The 22,578-nt window shown below is 42.3% G+C and overlaps 1 protein-coding gene across 20 annotated transcripts in view; it reads left to right on the top strand.

Moving 5' to 3' along the window:
* KANSL1 (KAT8 regulatory NSL complex subunit 1) overlaps nt 1-22,578 on the top strand; it is a 196,535-nt gene that overhangs the window by 1,317 nt on the left and 172,640 nt on the right. For all 20 annotated transcript variants that reach the window (XM_077972236.1, XM_077972235.1, XM_077972234.1 and 17 more), the window contains exon 2: nt 245-378. In XM_077972236.1, coding sequence (XP_077828362.1) covers nt 356-378 — 23 coding nt within the window. In that variant the 5' untranslated portion in view covers nt 245-355. The remainder of the gene's footprint in view (nt 1-244; nt 379-22,578) is intronic.

Here is a 22,578-nt window from a genome sequence, read left to right as displayed (position 1 = left end):
GATAAGCAATTTTACATTATCTAAAGTAAGTGTTACATATTTATTTCTCTTTTTATATAACGTATGTTTCTACACATATGTACGGAGACACACACACATTTGCCGTTTTCTAAAGGGGACTGTATTTTCTATACTTTTTTAGTGCGATGAGGCAAATAGTACTTCAAAATCCCTGCCCATGTAGCTTAAACTATTTGCATTTTCTTGATTATTTTTTAGTCTAAATGAAAATCCTCTCTTTCAGATACCTTATCGAAACAAAAGATTTTCCTACCTGCTCATACTTGGTAACCGAGGGAATTACTAAGACTTCTTGCTCATTTCTGAGTATTGTCTTTATATCCTGACACTATGAATGCTATTTGGATGCCTCTTAAGGTAAGATGTGTTATTTTTTCATTACCAGCCTCATTTTATTCATTTTTCTTTAGAACTTTGTAATGCTTGTAATTCTTGAATTTGCTATTCTTCAGTTCCTTTACCTGCCATTTCTCTTGCCTCTTGTGTTTGCTTCCTAGGATTGATTGGCTGTACCTTACTTTGCATTGCTACTGTTCTTTGATTATCGGTGTGAACGTTTTAATGAAGTTCTCAAATTAACTTCCATTATAATGAAAGGCAGTGATCTTTTTAACTTTAAATTATGGCAACTTACATAGTTATAAAATTCTGTTCCAATTTTAGGATAGGTTGGCAATTCAGACATCTAGGTCCACTTTTCAAACAGGTACTTTAGAGTCATAGGTACTAGGGTGTGTCCCACTCTTGCAAATCAGTAGCTGATTCATGTGTTACAAAAGATGTGTCATTAACCATTTGTTTACTCTGAAACTGCATATAGTATATTAGAACATTCTAAGACCTGCTGGTTTACACGTATGACTTTTTCAGAGTCCTCCTGCTGCACCCCAGTCCTTTGCGTGACATTTCACACTGTTTTTCTCAACAGGTAGCACTTATGCCAAGTTTATTTCACAGGGTAAACCTCATTTGGACAGTGTGGACAGATGACCTTTAGATGAAAAAGCTCCCATTGATGTGGTGGTTCTCCAGTCTCTTTGGCTTCTCTCATCTTTTATACATAGATGGCCAAAGAACCCTCCATTAGGACTAGGCAAAGGGCAGAGCTTAAGACTGAAATGGGTGGCTTCTTTGATTTTCTTGTGACTAAAAATACATTTAAAAAAATTAAATATTTTTAAATTTTACAAACAAAAACCAAAAAAGACATAAGGAGGGTATGGGAGGAAGGACAGAGAAGGATAAGCAGTCTTGGAAACCCTCCACCAGCTTCGCCTTCCTTCAGAGTTGGATACTAGCTTAGTTAAGATTGTTGTGTGCTAATCTGTTCTGTAGACTTCCAGATTAATGCAGAGGAGAAATCGGACAATAATGCAGTCTGCGTAACCTAAATATCTGGACTTGTGGGAAATCTTAGGTCATGTAGACTGAGTTCTCATCTTCATTTACGTTTCAGCTGCTATTGCTGGATAATGAGTGCTTATATTAATATACAGGAAGCCAAAGTGACACAGTTTTTCCAGCATTCTCCCTGTAGAGTTGGAGGGGTTGCATGGGGAATGCAACCAGAAGTTCTGAACCCGTCAAGAATCGGAGGACCCGTGTAAGAGTGTTTCGACTTAGCAAGTGTTGAGCACCAGGACCTGCTGGCCTCTGTCCTTTTTAGGAAGCAGGCAAGGGGATTGAGATGAATATATTGGATTTCGTTTTATAGTTTCCTAGGTTTTAACGAATGTATTTGGTACAGAAAGCCCTACTTTTAAAGATATTTCCAATGTTTAAGGTTTTACCTCTAAATGTCTCTGAACCTGGGTTACCATACAGTAACCTCAGAAGTTCTACCAGAGGTCTCTGGCATGGCAGGAATAGAGAAAGGAAATCAGCTCCATACTGTGAGTTACCACCTGTTACTACTTGAGAATGTAATTACGTGGCTGCCTTAGTTTTGTGTTCCTTACCAATCCTTTGCTCAGTGCGAAACATCTAAGTGTAAACCAATTTTTTGGGGGTAATGTTTTCTTATTTTTATTATTTAGAAACCTTAAAAATTACAGTGTTCGTCTGGTCAGAAAAAAAGGTACTTTTTGCGGGGAGGATAGCATTGAGTTTGTGGGCTGGAAAATAAAAACAGGGAGAGAGAACTTTACTCTTTTGGTGAATAGCCTTAAAACATTTCTAAGATGTAGTTTCAGATTGGAGCTACTTAAGTAAAAAGAAATGATAGGTTAATTAAAGTGCATATTTTGGAGCCCAAATGTTAATTTTATATAGCTCTTATATTTTGTTTCCAATTATCTTATTGTAAAATGAACTCTGTCGTTCTGTCAGGCATTGCTTAAATGTTAGACTGAGTATGTGCTTGTTTCCATGCATATAGAAAGTAGTGTCATACTTACTCTTCACAAACCAAAATGCGAGAGGAGGCAAGTAACAAGGAAGAATAACTCCAGACCAAAACTCTTCAATTTAAGGCACTCTCGTTAATTAGAAGTTCTCATGGAAATTATTATTTATCCCTTTTTCTCTATGTTGGGGGTCTGTACCTTTTTAAAGCCTGAATATTTCTAGCCACGACTAAGCAATGTCAGTGATGTTGCTAGGTCTAGTTGTCAGGGTTAGGGGCTAAGGAGTGGGTGAGATGGGAGAGGTATAGGGAAAGGAAGGAGAATTGAGTGAGTTGGAGAAAAAAGTGAAATGAAAATGAGGAGGAGAGAAAAGATACAGGGTCTTTAGTGTGTGGCATGGAGCCATCATCAGTTGTCTCAGGTAGTTCTTAGGGGCTGCTGGGTGCCTTGTGTGCTAGACTGAACTATGGTGAAATTACGTAAAAACTGTTCTTGACAAGCAAAACGAGAGAATTAAGACATAATATATGGAAAGATCTGCAAGGCAGACAGTTAAGTGATAAAAGCAAGATGCAGAACAGTATGTATGATTTGATACACTTTGTGTTTTTTAGGAAAAAAAAAAACAGGAGAAAAAGATAATTTGCATTGGTGTATATATGCAAAAAAAAAAAAAAAAATCTTTAGGGCTGGGCGTGGTGGCTCACAAGTGTAATCCCAGGACTTTGGGAGGCCAAGGCGGGAGGATTGCCTGAGGTCAGGAGTTTGAGACCAGCCTGGCCAATATGGTGAAACCCCGTCTCTACTAAAAATACAAAAACTAGCCTGGGTATAGTGGCACACGCCTGTAATCCCAGCTTCTCGGAGGGCTGAGGCAGGAGAATTGCTTGAGCCCAGGAGACAGAGGTTGTCATGAGCCAAGATCATGCCACTGCACTCCAGCCTGACCGACCAAGCAAGACTCTGTCTCAAAAAGCAACAACAACAACAACAACAACACAAACCTTTAGAAGAATAAATAAGAAAATCGTGGCATTGGTTACCTGTTAGGTCTAGGAATTGTGCAGGTAGAGGAGAGAGTGGGAAGGAGACTTCTCATTGCATTATATCTTTTTACACTTTCTGATGTTTGTATCAGATTTTAAAAATTAAATAGAAAATTGAAAAAAATTTTAAAGAACAGCCTCTCAGTCCTTCCTTTTCTTCTCTTTCTGTGTCTGGAAGTCAGAGAAATGGCAAGGGTTCTAACTGAGAGAGAATAGTTCTTGAATAGTGGTTGAGAGGATACACATGCAAAAGGTCCCATAATCTAGGACACGTGTTCTCTTGAGATCTTCAAGAATTTTGAATTTGGAGATGTATATTTCTAGTACTGAACTGCAAAGTCGAGCATTAAAAAATTTAACTTGGCCAGGCACAATGGCTCATGCCTGTAATCCTAGCACTTTGGGAGGCTGAATAGGCAGATCGCTGGAGCACACAAGTTTGAGACCAGCCTGGGCAACATGGCAAAACCCCATCTCTACTAAAAATGCAAAAGAAAATTAGCCAGGCATGGTGGTGTGCACCTGTAGTCACAACTACTTGAGAGGCTGAGGTGGGAGGCCTGGGAGGTGGAGGTTGCAGTGAGCTGCAATTGCGCCCCTGCAGTCCAGCCTGGGCGATAGAGCCAGACCTTGTCTCTTGTCTCATTAAAGAAAAAAGCGCGCACACACACACACACACACACACACACACTTGCTTTTAAAGTTTTAGTAAAAAATGTTTCATTTCAATGTAAGTTTTAGTAAAATTACTAAAGTTTTAGTAAAAAATGTTTTCAAATACATTTAGTAAAAAATGTATTTGCTAACCCTTAAGTTAGCAAATAGATATAATCTCAGCATTCTTCCTTTTTTTTTTTTTTTTTGAGACAGTCTTAAACTTTGTTGTCGGGTGATCTTGGCTCACTGCAACCTCCACTTCCTGGGTTCAAGTGATTCTTCTGCTTCAGCCTCCCAAGTAGCTGGGATTACAGGTGCCTGTCACCATGGCCAGCTAATTTTTGTTTGTTTTACTTTTTAGTAGAGATGGGGTTTCACCAGCTTGGCCAGGCTGGTCTTGAACTCCTGACCTCAGGTGATCCACCCGCCTCGGCCTCCCAAAGTGCTGGGATTACAGGCATGAGCCACCATGCCTGGCCTAATCTCAGCACTCTTAACTGTGTGACTTTGGGCGATTTTCTTCATCTCTCTGAGATTCAGGTTCCTCCTTCATACTGGAAATAATAACACTTACTTCAGAGGACTTTTGTATTATATCTGTAAATGACATAGGGCAGTGTTTGGCTTAGTGAATTACTACTGTTCTTATTGTAATTACTAATTTTTTTTTTTTTGAGACGGAGTCTTGCTCTGTTGCCCTGGCTGGAGTGCAGTGGTACAATCTCAGCTCACTGCAACCTCTGTCTCCCGAGTTCAAGCAATTCTCCTGCCTCAGCCTCCTGAGTAGCTGGGATTACAGGCGCATGCCAGCATGCCTGGTTAATTTTTGTATTTTTAGTAGAGACGGGGTTTCACTATATTGGCCAGGCTAGTCTTGAACTCCTGGCCTCAAGTGATCCACCCACCTTGGCCTCCCCAAGTGCTGGGATTACAGGCGTGAGCCACTGTGCCAGCACTTATTATAATTACTATTAATAATAGCTCCTCATAGCCTAGTGGTGAGAGAGAGGGCTCTGGCTATGTGATATTGGGTAAGTTCATTAACGTTTTAGAACCTCGGCGTTAACACTGTTAAAAGGGTTGTTAAAGGGTAATGGGCTGGGCGCGGTAGCTCACGCCTGTAATCCCAGCACTTTGGGAGGCCGAGGCGGGCAGATCACGAGTTCAGGAGATCAAGACCATCCTGGCTAACACGGTGAAACCCCGTCTCTACTAAAAATACAAAAAATTAGCTGGGCAGGGTGGCGGGCGCCTGTAGTCCCAGCTACTCCGGAGGCTGAGGCAGGAGAATGGTGTGAACCCGGGAAGTGGAGCTTGCAGTGAGCCGAGATCGCGCCACTGCGCTCCAGCCTGGGTGACAGGGCGAGACTCTGTCTCCAGAAAAAAAAGAAAAGGGTGTAATGATAGTACCTAGATCCTGGAGGGGACTTTATAAGGATTAAATGAGTTTATTGATGTAGAGTGTTTAGAACAGCACCTGGTAGGTAATCAGTAAACCTGAGCTGTGAATTTTCTTCATGACATCTGTTTGCTCAGGCTGCTGCCACAGAGTGACATAGGCTGAGTGGCTTAAAGAACAGAAATTTATTGTCTCACTGTTCTGGAGGCTAGAAATCTAAGGGCAGAGGCATACTTCCTCTGAAGCAACTGGGGCAGGATCTGTTTCAAGCCTCTCTTCCAGCTTCTGGTGGCAGTATAACTCCAGTCCTTATGTAGAGTTCTCCCTGTGTGTATTTCTTTTTTCTTTTTTAGACAAGAGTCTTGCCCTGTTGCCCAGGCTGGAGTGCAGTGGCATAATAGCGGTTCACTGCAACCTCTGCCTCTCAGGTTCAGGTGATTCTCCTTTCTCAGCCTCCTGGTTAGCTGGAATTACAGGCACGTGTCACCACGCCTGGCTAATTTTTTGTATTTTATGTAGAGACAGGGTTTCACCATGTTGCCCAGGCCGGTCTAGAACTCGTGACCTCAGGTGATCTGCCTGCCTTGGCCTCCCAAAGTGCTGGGATTACAGGCATGAACCACACCACTCAGCCTAAATTTTGTATTTTTTGTAGAGACAGGGCTGGACCTTGTTGCCCAGGCTGGTCTCAAACTCCTGACCTTAAGTGATCTGCCCGCCTCAGCCTCCCAAAGTGCTGGGATTACAGGTGTCAGCCACTGCGCCCAGCCTCTCTGTGTGTGTTTCTTTGTGTCCACAATTTCCCCTTTTTTATAAGGACAACAGTCATATTGGGATTAGAGTCCTCCCTGATGACCTCATTTTAACTTTATGACCTCTTTGAAGATCCTATCTCTTTTTTTTTTTTTTCCAGAGTCTCTCTTTGTTGCCCAGGCTGGAGTGCAGTGGTGTTAGCTCACTGCAACCTCCTCCTCCTAGGTTCAAGTGATTCTTCTGCCTCAGCCTCCCAAGTAGCTGGAGTTACAGGTGCTCGCCAGCACGCCTAGCTAATTTTTACATTTTTGGTAGAGACAGAGTTTCACCACATTGGTCTGGCTGATCTCGAACTCTTGACCTCAAGTGATCAACCCACCTCGGCCTCTTAAAGTGCTGAGATTACAGGCATAAGCCACCGCACCTGGTCTGAAGATCCTGTCTCTAAGATCGCATTCTGAGGTGCTGAATGTTAGGAGTACTACATATCTTTTTTTTTTTTTTTTGAGACAGGGTCCCCCTTTGTCATTCAGGCTGGAGTGCAGTGGCACTTGGATCACTTTAACCTCCAGCCCCCTCACCCCCAGGCTCAAGCAATCCTCCCACCTCAGCTTCCTGAGTAGCTGGGACTACAGGTGCACACCACCACGCCTGGCTATTTTTTAATATTTTTAGTAGAGACGGGGTCTTGCCACGTTGCCCAGGCTGATCTCGAACTCCTGAGCTCAAGCGATCCTGTGGCCTTGACCTCCCAAAGTACTGGGATTATAGGCATGCGCCACTGTGCCCAGCCCCCTGGAGTACTACATATCTCTTTTAGGGAACCCAGTTCAGCCCAGAACAGGTGTATATCATTTAACATGGGTACTAGACTCTCGACACCTACACATAGGAAATGAAAATTTTGGTGCAAATTGATAGCATGACTTAAAGAAGTAGATTATTTCTTTAGCTTGTCATTATTTATCTTTAACAAGATTTTTGTTTTATCTTTGAAACTATTTTTTTTTTTTTTTGAGACGGAGTCTTGTTCTTTTGCCCAGACTGGAGTGCAGTGGCACGATCTTGGCTCACTGCAACCTCCATCTCCTGGGTTTAAGCTATTCTCCTGCCTCAGTTTCCCCAGTAGCTGGGATTACAGGTGCCTGCTACCGTATCTGGCTAATTTTTGTAGTTTTAGTAGAGACGGGCTTCACCATGTTGGCCAGGCTGGTCTGGAACTCCTGACCTCAAGGTGATCCACCCGCCTTGGCCTCCCGAAGTGCGTGAGTCACCGAGCCTGGCCCATACGCTTGGTTTTCTTTGCAGATGTTTTTCTTCTTTTGCTCCTAAAAACATTCGTATTTGCCTTCCCTTTACCCTTTCTCCTCTCACCCTGTGCGGTTTCTGAGGAATGCCTTAGATAAACTTGTGCCTCACTTGCCATCCATATGCTGATGATTTGCAAATGTGTTTTTTTCCAGCTCTAACTAGTTTTCTGATCTCCAATCCCATATACACAGTTGCTTCCTGGACATCTCTACTTGGATGTTCTGTGGGCATTTTATTTTATTTTATCATTATTATTATTGAGACGGAGTCTCACTCTATCATCCAGGCTAGAGTGCAGTGGCACGGTCTCGGCTCATGGCAGCCTCTGCCTCCCAGGTTCCAGTGATTCTCCTGCTTCAGCCTCTGGGGTAGCTGGGATTACAGGTGTGCGCCACCACGTCCGGCCAATTTTTGTATTTTTAGTAGAGACGGGGTTTCACCATGTTGGCCAGGCTGGTCTTGAATTCCTGACCTCAGGTGATCCACCTGCCTCAGCCTCCCAAAGTACTGGGATTACAGGAATGAGCCACCATGTCCGGCCATCCTATGGGCATTTTAAAATGATCTTATCCACTTCCCCAAGTCCAACCTCTTCCTATCTTCTTATCCTGGTGAGTGGTAGTGTCATCCAGCCAGTCACTCAAATCAGGGATTTGAGAGGCCTCTGGGTTCCTTCTTATGCCATTCTAGTCACCACATTCTTGAGATCCTAGCTCATAATGTTTTCCTAGTCATCCTACTTCTCCTTTTTGAGTCCAGACCTTCATCGCCCTTTTGGCTGCCTGACCTTCTCTTGCCTTGTAATCATTCTCCTTGACTGCTTTCTCTCTTCCAAGTCACTGCCAACACGATCCTTGTAAACTGCACGTCCAAGCGTGTGATCATATCCCTCTTCCACCATAACTCTCCTAGCTTTGAAGGTAGAGTTGAAATGTTTTGCCAGATCATCTCTTCACTTCTTCCTGAGCATCCTGTATGCAGTAGTACAGACTGCTTGTGCCCAGTGCCTGCTGTATACCCTGTTGTTCCTTGCCTCTGGGTCTTCACACAAGCAGTTACCTCTGCTTAAGAAGGACTCTACCCTGTTCTGGAAACTTACTTCCCCTAGTCTTTAATAACAGTAGTGACTGGTCGAAGTATAGTGGTGTTTACTATTAGTTGATCACAACCAGTTACAGATTTCTTTGTTCCTTCTCCACTCCCACTGCTTCACTTGATTAGCCTTAAAAAAAAAAAAAAAAAGTAGTGATAATATTAATAACAGCAGTGATAATAGTAATAATAGTAGCCGACACTGAGTGCTTCCTCTGGACCCAGGTATTATCACTTTATGATCAGAGTTCATAAAGAAGAAATACAAATGACCAAGAAGCATATGAGAAACATTTTTATTCTGATAAGTTATCACAGGAATGCAGATTAAATGACATACTGTTTTTTACCTATCAGATTTGCAGTTGACTGTGCTGTCAAAGGTGGTGAGGGGACAATCTCTGAAACTGCTAGTGTGTGTGCATGTGTGTGTGCATATGCAGACCTGGCACTTCTATTGTACTGATTGCCGGTTTGCTCCACTTTGATCCCAGCTAGTCTCTAGGTTCTTTGAGAGTGAGGGCTGGCTCTTGTCTTTTATCCTCACTGCGTGCTGTTTTTATTTTTGTTTTTTTTGAGACGAAGTTTCGCTCTTTGTTGCCCAGGCTGGAGCACACTGGCATGATCTCAGCTCACTGCAACCTCTGCCTGGAGCACAATGGCATGATCTCGGCTCACTGCAACCTCCGCCTCCCGGGTTCAAGCGATTCTCCCGCCTCAGCCTCCCAAGTAGCTGGGATTATAGGCACCTGCCACCACGCCCTGCTATGCTTTGTATTTTTAGTAGAGATGGAGTTTCACCATGTTGGTCAGGCTGGTCGCGAACTCCCGACCTCAGGTGATCCACCTCCCATCGGCTTCCCAAAGTGCTAGGATTACAGGCGTGAGCCACCATGCCCAGCCATCATTGTTTGCTCTTGATGGCACTTAGTAAATGCATATTAAAGACTGCATTGCTGGCCTTGGGATGTGCCTCTTTAGGAGAGTATCAGTGGAAAAGCTGAGAGTCACATGCATTTGCCAATCTTGGCCTTACCCTTTGGCTCTATTGGTCCCAGTCTAATAAGTGCGAGGAGCTTTGGAATAAGGATTGCCAAGAATTACGATTTTTAATAGTCTTCCTTTGAATGCTAAAGGGCAGAAGTGTTTTTGTTGTTTTTGCTTTTGGAAAAAGAGAACTAGTTTGCTGACCACTCAGTGTCGTTTGGTAACTAGAATGTTTTCACATAGTTGCAGTATAGGGAAATGAATATTTAGGTCTGTGGTGTTTATATATTTAGGCCTGTGATGTTTATCATATGCCAGGTAGTATATTTGGCAGGGAATTGATTTTTAGAATTGTGACATTAGTTCTTGCTTATTAGTTTTTTTTTTTTTAGATGGAGTCTCACTCTATTGGCCAGGCTGGGGTGCAGTGGCGCAATCGCGGCTCACCACAACCTCCACCTCCCAGGTTCAAGCAATCCTCCTTCCTCAGCCTCCTGAGTAGCTGGGATTACAGGCAAGTGCCACCACACCTGGCTAATTTTTATATTTTTAGTAGAGACGCTTGTTGGCCAGGCTGGTCTTGAACTTCTGACCTCAGGTGATCCAACCGCCTCGGCCTCCACAAAGTGCTGGGATTACAGGTGTGAGCCGCTGCGCCTTGCCTAGTTCCTGCACATTAGAAAACATTTGGGCCGGACGCTGTGGCCCACGCCTGTAATTCCAGCACTTTGGGAGGGCGAGGTGGGCTGATCACGAGGTCAGGAGATCGAGACCATCCTGGCTAACACGGTGAAACCCCGTCTCTACTAAAAATACAAAAAAAAAAAAACCAACCCCAAAAAACATTAGCTGGGCGTGGTGGCCGGCACCTGTAGTCCCAGCTACTCGGGAGGCTGAGGCAGGAGAATGGCGTGAACCCAGGAGGCGGAGCTTGCAGTGAGTCGAGATGCGCCGCTGCACTCCAGCCTGGGCGACAGAGCGAGACTCCGTATCAAAAAAAAAAAAAAAAAAAAGCTAACATGGTGAAACCCCGTCTCTACTAAAAAATACAAAAAAAAAAAAAAAAAAAACAACTAGCTGGGGAGGTGGCGGGCGCCCCTAGTCCCAGCTACTCGGGAGGCTGAGGCAGGAGAATGGCGTAAACCCAGGAGGCGGAGCTTGCAGTGAGCTGAGATCCCGCCACTGCACTCCAGCCTGGGCGACAGAGCGAGACTCTGTCTCAAAAAAAAGAAAAAGAAAAGTAGACGTTTGTCGCCCTTGCCTTCTCCATCACAGCTCTGTTAAGTATGACTTTAGATACACAGTATTTTCTTTTTTATTACCGTGTATAATTTGTATTTGTAGCAGCCGCCCAGAAGATGGGCAAGTGCATAGTTACAGCGCACAGTTTATTTTTACTGGGCACTTGGTGGTGGTGGTAATTTACTGGTCAGCAGGGGGAGCTGCAGTTGCTGATACTTAGATGATTCCATCTTAACTGGTTTTCCACATAAAGTTTGTCGGCCAAGAGAAAGAAAAGTTTTGCTGGCAAAGAACATGATCAGAGTTCATAAGGAAAAAATACAAATGACCAAGAAGCATATGAGAAACATTTTTTTTTCTGATAAGGAATCAAAGGAATGCAGATTAAATGACATACTATTTTTTTAACCTATCAGATTTGCAGTTGACTGTGCTGTCAAAGGTGGTAAGGGGACAATCTCTGAAACTGCTAGTGGAGTGTGCATTGGGCCTAGTTTTTTGGAAGATATTTTGGCAACGTATATTGGCAAAATTAAAAACGTTCTTTAATTCAGTAATTGCACTGAATTTATCCTAAGGGGGAAAAATTTATATAGAAAGATTTGTGAACAATGGTATTCATTGTAGCATTATTCATACTAGTGAGAATTGAGAATAAAGCTAAATGAGCAGCAAGATTTATAAGAAAATAAATTATGGTATATTTAAGGATGCATATTTACAACTATGAAATAGTATTTAAAAGAATTTTTCCTGCTGGGTGTGGTGGCTCATGCCTGTAATCCCAGCACTTTGGGAGGCCGAGGCAGGCGGATTATGAGGTCAGGAGATCGAGACCATCCTGGCCAACATGGTGAAACCCCGTCTCTACTGAAAATACAAAAATTAGCTGGGCATGGTGGCACGTGCCTGAAATCCCAGCTACTCAGGAGGCTGAGGCAGGAGAACTGCTTGAACCAGGAAGTTGGAGGTTGCAGTGAGCTGAGATGGTGCCACTACACTCCAGCCTGGTGACAGAGCAAGTCTCCGTCTTAAAAAAAAAAAAAAGAATTTTTAATGTCTTAGGATGTTGAGTAAATGATAAATGAAAAATTCAGGGTGCAGAGCTATGTAAGGAACATTCTAAGTGTATAAAAGATAAGGAATGTATATATATTCTTGTATGATATGTATGTATATATTATACACACATACATACCGAGGTAAAAGAATGGAAGGAAGTTTATACCAACCAGCCTCCTTGAGTCTGTCTCTCAGGGGTCCATCCAACCAATTGTTCTGTCTAAATTGGCACCAACTGATGTTTTCAGGTGAAGCATTGTTATCTATTAAGATGTTAACCTCAGAAATTGAGGGCCTCACATCTGATAGCACTTCTATCCTACAGGACCCGAATGGACCTAATAATATACATGTACATACATTTATCCAAGCACTTGAATCTATTTTTAACTTGTAGAATGTGATAACACAATCCACAAGGTTCTTTTATCTGTTATAGAAAGAAATACTTTTCAAGCATAAAAGCTTACTATATTGAGATTTGATGAATAAGTTAGTATTTACCATATTGATACGTTTTCTGATTTTGATCACATTGCCCCTTTGCTTTCATGTTTCTCAATTGAAGATGCTTGACTTTTTAACTTAATCTCTAGTGAAACCTCCTTCCTGGATCTTTGTCAGTATTGCTTTCCCTTTCTGGATTTATGATAACTACTCAAAATTGCATTTTAGTTATAACTACACTGTGATTTGGTAGAAGGATAAGAAAATATGTTCTATTTACAGCAAACTTGTCCAACCCATGGCCCGCAGGCTGCATGTGGCCCAGGACAGCTTTGAATGTGGCCCAACACAAATCCGTAAACTTCCTTAAAACATTATGAGATTTTTTTTGTGATTTTGTTTTTTAGCTCATCAGCTATTGTTAGTTTAGTGTATTTTATGTGTGGCCCAAGACAGCTCTTCTTCCAGTGTGTCTCAGGGAAGCCAAAAGATAGGACACCCTTGATTTACAGTTTTTTCCTAATAGGATTTGGTCCTCCCTGCCTCCCTCCCTTTTCTTTTTCTTTCCTTTTTTTTTTTTTTTTTTTCTCTTTTGCATAGAACATCACATTGTCTTTAGGGAATATTCTATAATTATTCAAAAATTACTTTTTTGACTGGAAGGCATGAAGTCTTTTAAGTATAGCTTAGATTTTTTTCCTGTAAATGCCTTACTTTTCATTTGTCCATGCTGTAGCATACCTGCCATTTCCTTGCATGTAATGTTTTAACTCTCATATCTCAGTGGGCTCTTGGAGGTAATCCAAGGTAAGAACCACCTTTTAGTTAGGTCTGATGGTTAGAAAGCTTGAGCTGAAGCGTGCCTTTCTGGAATTACCACTTAGAATTTTGTCTACATAGGAACTGCTTAGAGCAAGTCTGGTTTGTCTTCTGCTAGATAACCCTTCACATTTAGACAGCTTTTATACTTGCCAAAGCATTCTCTCAGCTGAATATAAATCTTAGTTTTTGCAAATGTTTCTCATTTAATACATTTAGAAACCCTTTCCATCTCTCCGTTCCCTTATTTTTCCAACTCGTGTGGTATTTCATTATTAGGAATCTCATCATCCCATCTGCAAAATGGGGAATTCTCTGTATACTTTTGTACAATATATTAAAATGTTAAATACAGCATTTCTAAAAAAAATTTAGAAAAAAATTTCAATCTTCTGTTTATACCTTCATTTGGGGAAGTACCTCAGCATCTACCTATAATTTTCTGTGTCTCAGTTATGTCTAGTCTACAGTAAATGTTCTCATCCTGTGGCCACTCAGGTCTTTAAAAAAATAATCTTTAATTTAGAATCTTATCAAGAGTTTGTGAAAGCTCACATAAATTATATTCACATATTTCTTTTCTTTTTTTTTTTTTGAGACAGAGTCTTGCTCTGTCGCCCAGGCTGGAGTACAGTGGTGTGATCTCGGCTCACTACAACCTCCGCCTCCCGGGTTCAAGCGATTCTCTTGCCTCAGCCTCCTGAGTAGCTGGGACTACAGGCGCACACCACCACACCCGGCTAATTTTTGTATTTTTAATAGAGACAGGGTTTCATCATGTTGGCTAGGATGGTCTCGATCTCCTGACTTCATGATCCACCCGCCTCGGCCTCCCAAAGTACTGGGATTACAGGCATGAGCCACCGTGCCCGGCCGCACATATTTATTTTCTCAGAGAATTTGGGTGAACTGGTGTGGTGTGAGTTCCACTTTTAGAATCCATGTTGTCTTTTCCTCAGAAGGTTATTCATGCTGATATGTCTTCTGATCCCATCTTCTATTAGAGATTTGCGTTTGGGCAGTTTGAAATTGCAGCCTACTTGAGTAGATGGGAGTTACTTTGATGACAGCATTTTTTTGTTCATTTTGGTTCAGCACATACTTATTGAGTACCTAATATGCCAGAAGTTGAGCAAGGAAAATATTGATAAAGGAAAAGTGGATTCTATCCTTTTGGCATTTAGAGAAGGTCACTCATATGACCGTCAACTAATATGTTCTGTCCTACAGTTCAATAATTTATACTTAAATGCCTTTAAAACACAGTGAAGGGGCTGGTTGTGGTGGCTCACACCTGAAATCCCAGCACTTTGGGAGGCCGAGTTGGGCGGATCACTTGAGGTCAGGAGTTTGAGAACAGCCTGGGTAACATAGTGAAACCCTGTCTCTACTGAAAATACAAAAATTAGCCAGATGTGGTGGCGCACGCCTGTAATCCCAGATACTTGGGAGGCTGAGGTGGGAGAATGGCTTGAACCTGGGAGACAGAGGTTGCAGTGAGCTGAGATGGTGCCACTGCACTCCAGCCTGGGCAACAGAGCGAGACTCTGTCTCAAAAAAACAACAACAAAAAACCCATAGAGGCTGGGTGCGGTGGCTCAAGTCTGTAATCCCAGCACTTTGGGAGGCCGAGATGGGCGGATCACGAGGTCAGGAGATCAAGACCATCCTGGCTAACACGGTGAAACCCCGTCTCTACTAAAAAAAAAAAATACAAAAATCTAGCCGGGCGAGGTGGCGGGCACCTGTAGTTCCAGCTACTCGGGAGGCTGAGGTAGGAGAATGGCGTGAACCCGGGAGGCGGAGCTTGCAGTGAGCTGAGATCACACCACTGCACTCCAGCCTCGGCGACAGAGCGAGACTCCATCTCAAAAAAAAAAAAAAACAAAAACCCGTAGAGACTATTTTGGGTCTTCATGACTACCTGACATCTGACATACCAGTTTGAGGAATTTAATGATGCATTTGATTCACTATTAGAGATTTGTATGCTTTAAAGAGTAATTTAGATAGCTTTTCCCCTCTATCTTCCCCAGTAAATATTGAAGCAAATAAGAATTATATAATGTCAGCTGTCTTGCTTTTTATCAATCCTGTTTATCAAGTTACCCATCTAGTTTTATTTGGCATCTAGCTTTTTATATATTTAAACTGTCTCTTAGGTGGCTTTGCATTTTCTTTTTTTTGAGATGGAGTTTTGCTCTTGTCGCTCAGGCTGGAGTGCGATGGCGCAATCTTGGCTCACTGCAACCCCCGACTCCCGGGTTCAAGTGATTCTCCTGCCTCAGCTTCCTAAGCAGCTGAGACTGCAGGCATGTGCCATCGTGCCTGGCTAATTTCTGTATTTTTTTTTTTTTAAGTAGAGATAGGATTTCACCATGTTGGCCAGGCTGGGATTGAACTCCTGACCTTCAATGATCCACCCCACTCGGCCTCCCAAAATGCTGGGATTACAGGCGTGAGCCACTGTGGCCAGCCTGCATCATTTTCTTGTAAGGTTTTTTTTTTTTTTTGAGATGGAGTCTTGCTGTATCGCCCAGGCTGGAGTGCAGTCGCAGGATCTTGGCTTCCTGCACCCTCCACCTCCAGGTTCCTGCACCCTCTGCCTCCGGTGGGCCGAGCCGAGGTGGGACAGACTGACACAGAGAGGAAGGGAAGCTGCCTGGCCTGAAGATCCCATCTCTAAGATCACATTCTGAGGTACTGAATGTTAGGAGTACTACATGTCTGTCTTTTTTTTTTTTTTGAGGCAGGGCCTCCCTCTGTCATCCAGGCTGGAGTATAGTGGCACTTGGATCACTGCAACCTCCAGCCCCTTCACCCCCGGACTCAAGCAATCTCCTACCTCAGCTTCCCGAGTAGCCGGGACTACAGTTGTGCACTACCACACCTGGCTATTTTTTAATATTTTTAGTAGAGACGGGGTCTTGTCATGTTGCCCAGGCTGATCTTGAACTCCTGAGCTCAAGCGATCCTGTGGCCTTGGCCTCCCAAAGTGCTGGTGCCACTGTGCCCAGCCCCCTGGAGTACTACATATCTCTTTTGGGGAACAAAAGTTAGCACAGAACAGGTGTATATCATTTATAATGGCTACAAGACCCTCGACACCTACACATAGGAAATGAAAATTTCGATGCAAATTGATAGCATGACTTAAAGAAATAGATTATTTCTTTAGCATCTCATGTATTTATCTTTAACAAGATTTTTGTTTTATCTTTGAAACTTTTTTTTTCTTTTGAGATGGAGTCTTGCTCTTTCACCCAGGTTGGAGTGCAGTGGTGCGATCTCCGCCTCCTGAGTTCAAGCGATTCTCCTGTCTCAGCTTCCCCAGTAGCTGGGATTACAGGCGCCTGCCACCACACCTAGCTAATTTTTGTATTTTTAGTAGAGACGGGGTTTCACCATTTTGGCCAGGCTGGTCTCAAACTCTAGACATCAGGTGATCTGCCCACCTCAGCCTGCCAAAGTGCTGGGATTAAAGGCATGAACCACTGTACCTGACCTTTTTTGTATTTTTTGTAGAGATGGGGTTTTGCCATGTTGCCCAGGCTGGTCTCAAACTCGTGAGCTCAAGCTGTCCCCCCACCTTGGCCTCCCAAAGTGTTGGGGTTACAGGCCTGAACCGTTGCTGAACCTGATGAGATCTTTTCATGTGCTTATTGGCCATTCATATATCTTTGGAGAAATGTCTATTTAAATTCTCTGCACATTTTAATTTTATTTTTATACATCTATTGTTTTTTAGACAAGGTCTTGCTCTGTCACTGTGGCTAGAGTGCAGTGGCCAATCGTCGTTTTCTTTTTTTTTTTTTTTTTGAGATGGAGTCTCTCACTCTGTCACCCAGGCTGGAGTTCAGTGGCGCCATCTCTGCTCACTGCAAGCTCCGCCTCCCAGGTTCAAGTGATTCTCTGCCTCAGCCTCCCGAGTAGCTGAGATTACAGGCACCCGCCACCACGCCCGGCTAATTTTTGTATTTTTAGTAGAGACAGGGTTTCACCATCTTGGCCAGGTTGGTCTTGAACTCCTGACTTCATGATCCACCCGCCTTGGACTCCCAAAGTGCTGGGATTATAGTTGTGAGCCACCTCACCCAGCCCAATCATAGTTTTCTATAACCTCAAACTCCTGGACTCAAGGTTTCCTTCTACCTCCAGCTCCTGAGTAGCTAGGACTACAGGTGTGTGCCACCATGCCTGGCTAATTTTTTTTTTTTTTTTTTTTTTTTTTGAGACGGAGTCTTGCTCTGTCACCCAGGCTGGAGTGCAGTGGCCGGATCTCAGCTCACTACAAGCTCTGCCTCCCGGGTTCACACCATTCTCCTGCCTCAGCCTCCCGAGTAGCTGGGACTACAGGCGCCCGCCACCTCGCCCGGCTAGTTTTTTGTATTTTTTAGTAGAGACGGGGTTTCACCGTGTTAGCCAGGATGGTCTCGATCTCCCGACCTCGTGATCCGCCCGTCTCGGCCTCCCAAAGTGCTGGGATTACAGGCTTGAGCCATCGCGCCCGGCCTTTTTTTTTTTTTTTTTTTTAATTTATTTTGTAGAGATAGGGTCTTGCTATATTGCTCTGGCAGGTCTCAAAATCCTTGCCTCAGCTGATCCTCTCCTTCTGGTGTAAGCCACCGTGCTTAGCCTTTGCCCGTTTTAAAATTGGATTCTTTTTTTATTGTTGAGTTGTAAGTGTTCTTTAAATATACGAGATACAAATACCTTGTGAGATACATGATTTGCAAGTATCTTCTCCCATCTGTGGGTTGTGTTTTCAATTTCTTGATGATGTCCTTTAATGTACAAAATGTTATAATTTTGGTGAAGTCCAATTTACTTGTTTTTTCCTTTGTTGCATGTGGTTTTGATGTCAAGTCACCAAATGAAATGAAGATTAGCTTTTGTTTTCTTCTAGGAATTGTATTGTTTTAGCTTTTACATTTAGGTCTGTAATCCATGTTTAAATTTAATTAGAATTAATTTTTGTGTATGGTATGAGATACAGTGGTCCAACTGCATTCTACTGCATGTCCATATTCAGTTGTCCCAGTATGGTTTGTTGAAAAGACCATTGTTTGTTTCTTGTAGAAATGGGGTCTGGCTTTGTTGCCCAGGCTAGTCTCGAACTCCTGGCCTGAAGCTATCCTCCTGCCTCGGCTTCCCAAAGTCCTGGGATTACAGGTGTCAACCACAGCACTTGGCTTAAAAAGACCATTCTTTCCTCCACTGAATTGTCTTGGCATTCTTGTCAAAAAGTCAATTGACTGTCAGTGTAAGGGTTTATTTCTGAACCCACAATTATATTCCATAGATCTGTATGTTTATCCTTATGCCACTACCACACTGTCTTGATTTCTGTAGCTTTGAATTATGTTTTCAAATCAGGAAGTGTGAGTCCTACAACTTTGTTTTTCCTATTCAAATTTATTTTGGGTATACTGGGATTGCATTGATTCTGTAGATCAATTTAGGGAATATTGCCATTTTAACAGTGTTATATCTTCTGATCCATTCTCATCTATGAACATGGGATGTCTTTCCTTTTTTTTTTTTCTTTGGAGACGCAGTCTTGCTCTGTCATCCAGGCTGGAATGAAGTACAGTAGTGCAATCATGGCTCACTGCAGCCTTAACCTACTAGGCTCAAGTGATCTTCCCTCCTCAGCCCTCCAAGCAGCTGGGACTACAGGTGCATGCCACCACACCTAGCTCATTTTTGTATTTTTGTAGAGATGAGGTTTTGCCGTATTGCCTAGTCTGATCTTGAACTTCTGGGCTCAAGCAGTCCACCCACTTCAGTCTACCAAAGTGCTGGGATTACAGGTGTGAGCCATCACACCTGGCCTTTCTGTTTAGTTAGGATTTCTTTAACTTCTTTTGGCAATTTTTATATATCTCAGAGTATAAGATTGTCGCTGCTTTTGTTAGATTTATTTCTAAGTCTTTTTTTTTTTTTTTAAGACAGATTCTCATTCTGTCACCCAGGCTAGAGTGCAGTGGTGCAATCTTGGCTCACCACAACCTCCGCCGCCTGGGTTCAAGCGATTCTGCTGCCTCAGCCTCCTGAGTAGCTGGGATTACAGGCACCCGCCACCACACCCAGCTAATTTTTGTATTTTAGTAGAGATGGGGTTTCACGATGTTGGCTAGGCTAGTCTTGAACTCCTGACCCCAAGTGATCCGCCCACCTCGGCCTCCCAAAGTGCTGGGATTACAGGTGACAGGTGTGAGCCATCATGCCCGGCTTTCTAAGTCTTTTTTTTTTTTTTTTGGGTGCTATTGTAATTGGAATTTTAAAAAACTTTTAATGTTCAGATTGCTTATTGCTTGTGTATAGAAATACAATTACTACTTAAATATTGAGCTTATATCCTGTAACTGTGTTGGATGTGTTTATTGGCTCTAATAGTTTGTGAGATTTTCTTTGGATTTTCTATATACAAGATTATATCATCTACAAATAAAGGTAGTTTCACTTCTTTTTTTTAGCCTGAGTGATTTTTATTTCTTTTTCTTGCCTATCTGCCTTGGCTAGAACCTTCAGTGCAGTATTGAACAGAGTGGTGAGAGTGGATATCCTCGTTTTGTTCTTGATCTTAGGGAGAAAGCGTTCAGGCTCTCTCCATGAAGTATGATTTTAGCTGTGGGGTTTTTGTAGGCGTTCTTTTTATTCCCCACATAGGTATTCTTTATCAGGTTGAAGATGTTTTCTTCAGTTCCTACTTTGTTGAGTGTTTTGATCATGTAAGCATGTTGGATTTTGTCAAGTGCTTTTTCTGCATCTATTCAAATGATCATGTGGTTTGTATCCTTTATTAATACCATGTATTACATTAATTGATTTTCAGTGTTAAACCAACCTTGAATCCCTGGGATTAAATCATACTTAGCAATGGTGTATAAGCCTTTATATGTTGCTGGATTCATTTTGCTTTGTTGAGGACTTTTACATCTGTATTCATAAGATATATTGGTCTGTAGTTGTCTTGTGATATCCGTGTCTGGTTTTGACATCAGAGTAATAATGGCTTTATTGAATGAGTTGAGATGTGTTCTTGGCTTCATCTTGAACTAATTTTGGTTTAACTTTGAACATTCATTTAGCAATAGTAAATTCTAATTGCCTAACTACTGAAGGAGGATAACAATTAAAGGTATAACTTTTTTTTTTTTTTTTGAGATGGAGTGTTGCTCTGTTGCCCAGATGGGAGTGCAGTGGTGTGATCTCTGCTCACTGCAACCTCCGCTTCCCAGGTTCAAATGATTCTCATGCCTCAGCCTCCCAAGTAGCTAGGATTATAGGCCTGCCACCACACTCAGCTAATTTTTGTTTTTAGTAGAGACTAAAAATACAAAAATTTTATCATGTTGGCCAGGCTGGTCTTGAGCTCCTGAGCTCAAGTGATCCTCCCACCTCAGCTGCCTCAAGTGCTGGGATTACAGGTGTGAGCCACCATGCCCGGCCTTTTTGTTTGTTTATGTTTGTTTGTTTTAGAGATAGGGTCTTCCTATGTTGCCTAGGCTGGAGTACAGTGGCCTATGGTTTCAAGCACTCCTCCTACCTCAGCCTCCCAAGTAGTTAGGACTAGAGGCACATGGCACACCCAGCTTGGTTGCCTTCCCCCTGCCCGCCCCCACCTGTGAGACAGGGTCTTGCTATTTGTTCAGACTAGTCTAGAACTCCTAGGCTCAAGCAGTCTCTCCACCTCAGCCTCCCAAGTAGCTAGGATTACAGGCACAGGCCACCACACTTGGCAGTCAACTGTTTAAAAACCATCTATTATTTAACATTCAGGGTATAGGTTCCAAGTATAGAACTTTAGATCCTTACTGCCTGCTTGGTTCCCTGGATTTTTTCTCCTAGTTTTATTTGGGGTACTTACTTTGTTATTTCATTTTGGTTATGCCATAAATAACACCCAATTTTAGCATTCCTGGGATGATTTAGGCAAGCTTCAGAAAAGAGGCCAGAAGAAAATGGAATTGGAAGCATAAAGCCACTAAAATTTTTTCATTGTTCTCTGATGATTTTTTAGCTTTGGATTTTTTGATCATTTAACATATCAAGGAGTAGAAAGGATTTCTCTTGACTACCACATAGCTTATAAAGTGACCGAGTATTCTTTCCTTAGAGATTCTACAGTGTTTAACTAAATTCATTAGGTACTCACCATGTTTATGAATGAATATATATTAATGATAGGGTTTAATAGGGTCTTACTGAAAATTGAAGATAATCATTCACATTTGGATTACAAGTGTTTGTATTATGTTATAAATATTTAATGCCCTGGCCTAAATATTAACAAGCATGGTCATATTTTGGTATTGCCATGGTAGGTATTCTGGGAAGTGTGAGTAGTTGTTTTTTTCTACCCTCTGTGCTGAAGGATTTCTTTCTCTTTTTTTGAGACGGAGTCTTGCTCTTCCGTTCAGGCTGGAGTATGGTGGCGCAATCTCAGCTCACTGACACTGCAACCTCTACCTCCCGCCAGGTTCAAGCAATTCTCCTGGTTCAGCCTCCTGAGTAACTGGGACTACAGGTGCATGCCGCCACACCTGGCTAATTTTTTGTATTTTAGTTGAGACAGGTTTTCACCATGTTGCCCAGGCTGTTCTCGAACTCCTGAACTCAGGCAATCCACTGGCCTCAACCTCCCAAAATGCTAGTATTAGAGGTGTGAGCCACCACATCTGGCCTGAAGGACTTCCTATACCAAAGAAGTTTCATTTAACTATTTTATTTTATTTTTTCTGCTGCTGGTTAAAATTGGTTCATTTGGGATACATTTCATTAGATAAATTTGTGTCTAAATGTGATTGTGAGAATATGGAATATGGTGGAAAATATTAAATATTAGATTCTATAATTTTTGTCAGTCTAATTCAGAAACAAAAAAGATTGTGGTTGAGAAAATCATACATGATTTCTTAGTAAATGAATTACAGAGATAAGACAGGACCTTTAGCATTTCCTGAATTCCTATCATGTTCTCGGTAGCTTATGGTCTCTTTTATAGTATTGTACCCATGACAATTTATGCGTTAGATTTCAGGTTTTATCTTCTGCATGGAAGGATTACATTCAGGGGTTTTGGCCATGCTTATTTATCTATAAATGGTCTAAACCAGTGCCTCTTTATCTTTCCTTAAAGTACTTTTTAGGGTCTAGGGCTGTTTGGAGCAGTTTGTTATAAGCAGGACGTATCTCTCTGAAGACTCCTTTTCTATCTTGAAACAGTGAGAATTTTGCATTTTGCCCTGTATACGTTGAATATCCCTTATCCGAAATTCTTGGGACCAGAAGTTTTTTGGATTTCAGATTTTTGAGATTTTGGGATATCTGCATTTACATAATGTACTATCTTGGAGATGGGACCCAAATCTAAACATGAAATTTTATGTTT

This window comes from Macaca mulatta, chromosome 16 (genome assembly GCF_049350105.2).
Source record: "Macaca mulatta isolate MMU2019108-1 chromosome 16, T2T-MMU8v2.0, whole genome shotgun sequence".
NCBI lineage: Eukaryota > Metazoa > Chordata > Mammalia > Primates > Cercopithecidae > Macaca > Macaca mulatta.
The sequence above is the reverse complement of the archived record's forward strand: the minus strand, read 5'-3'. Positions and strand labels throughout refer to the sequence as shown.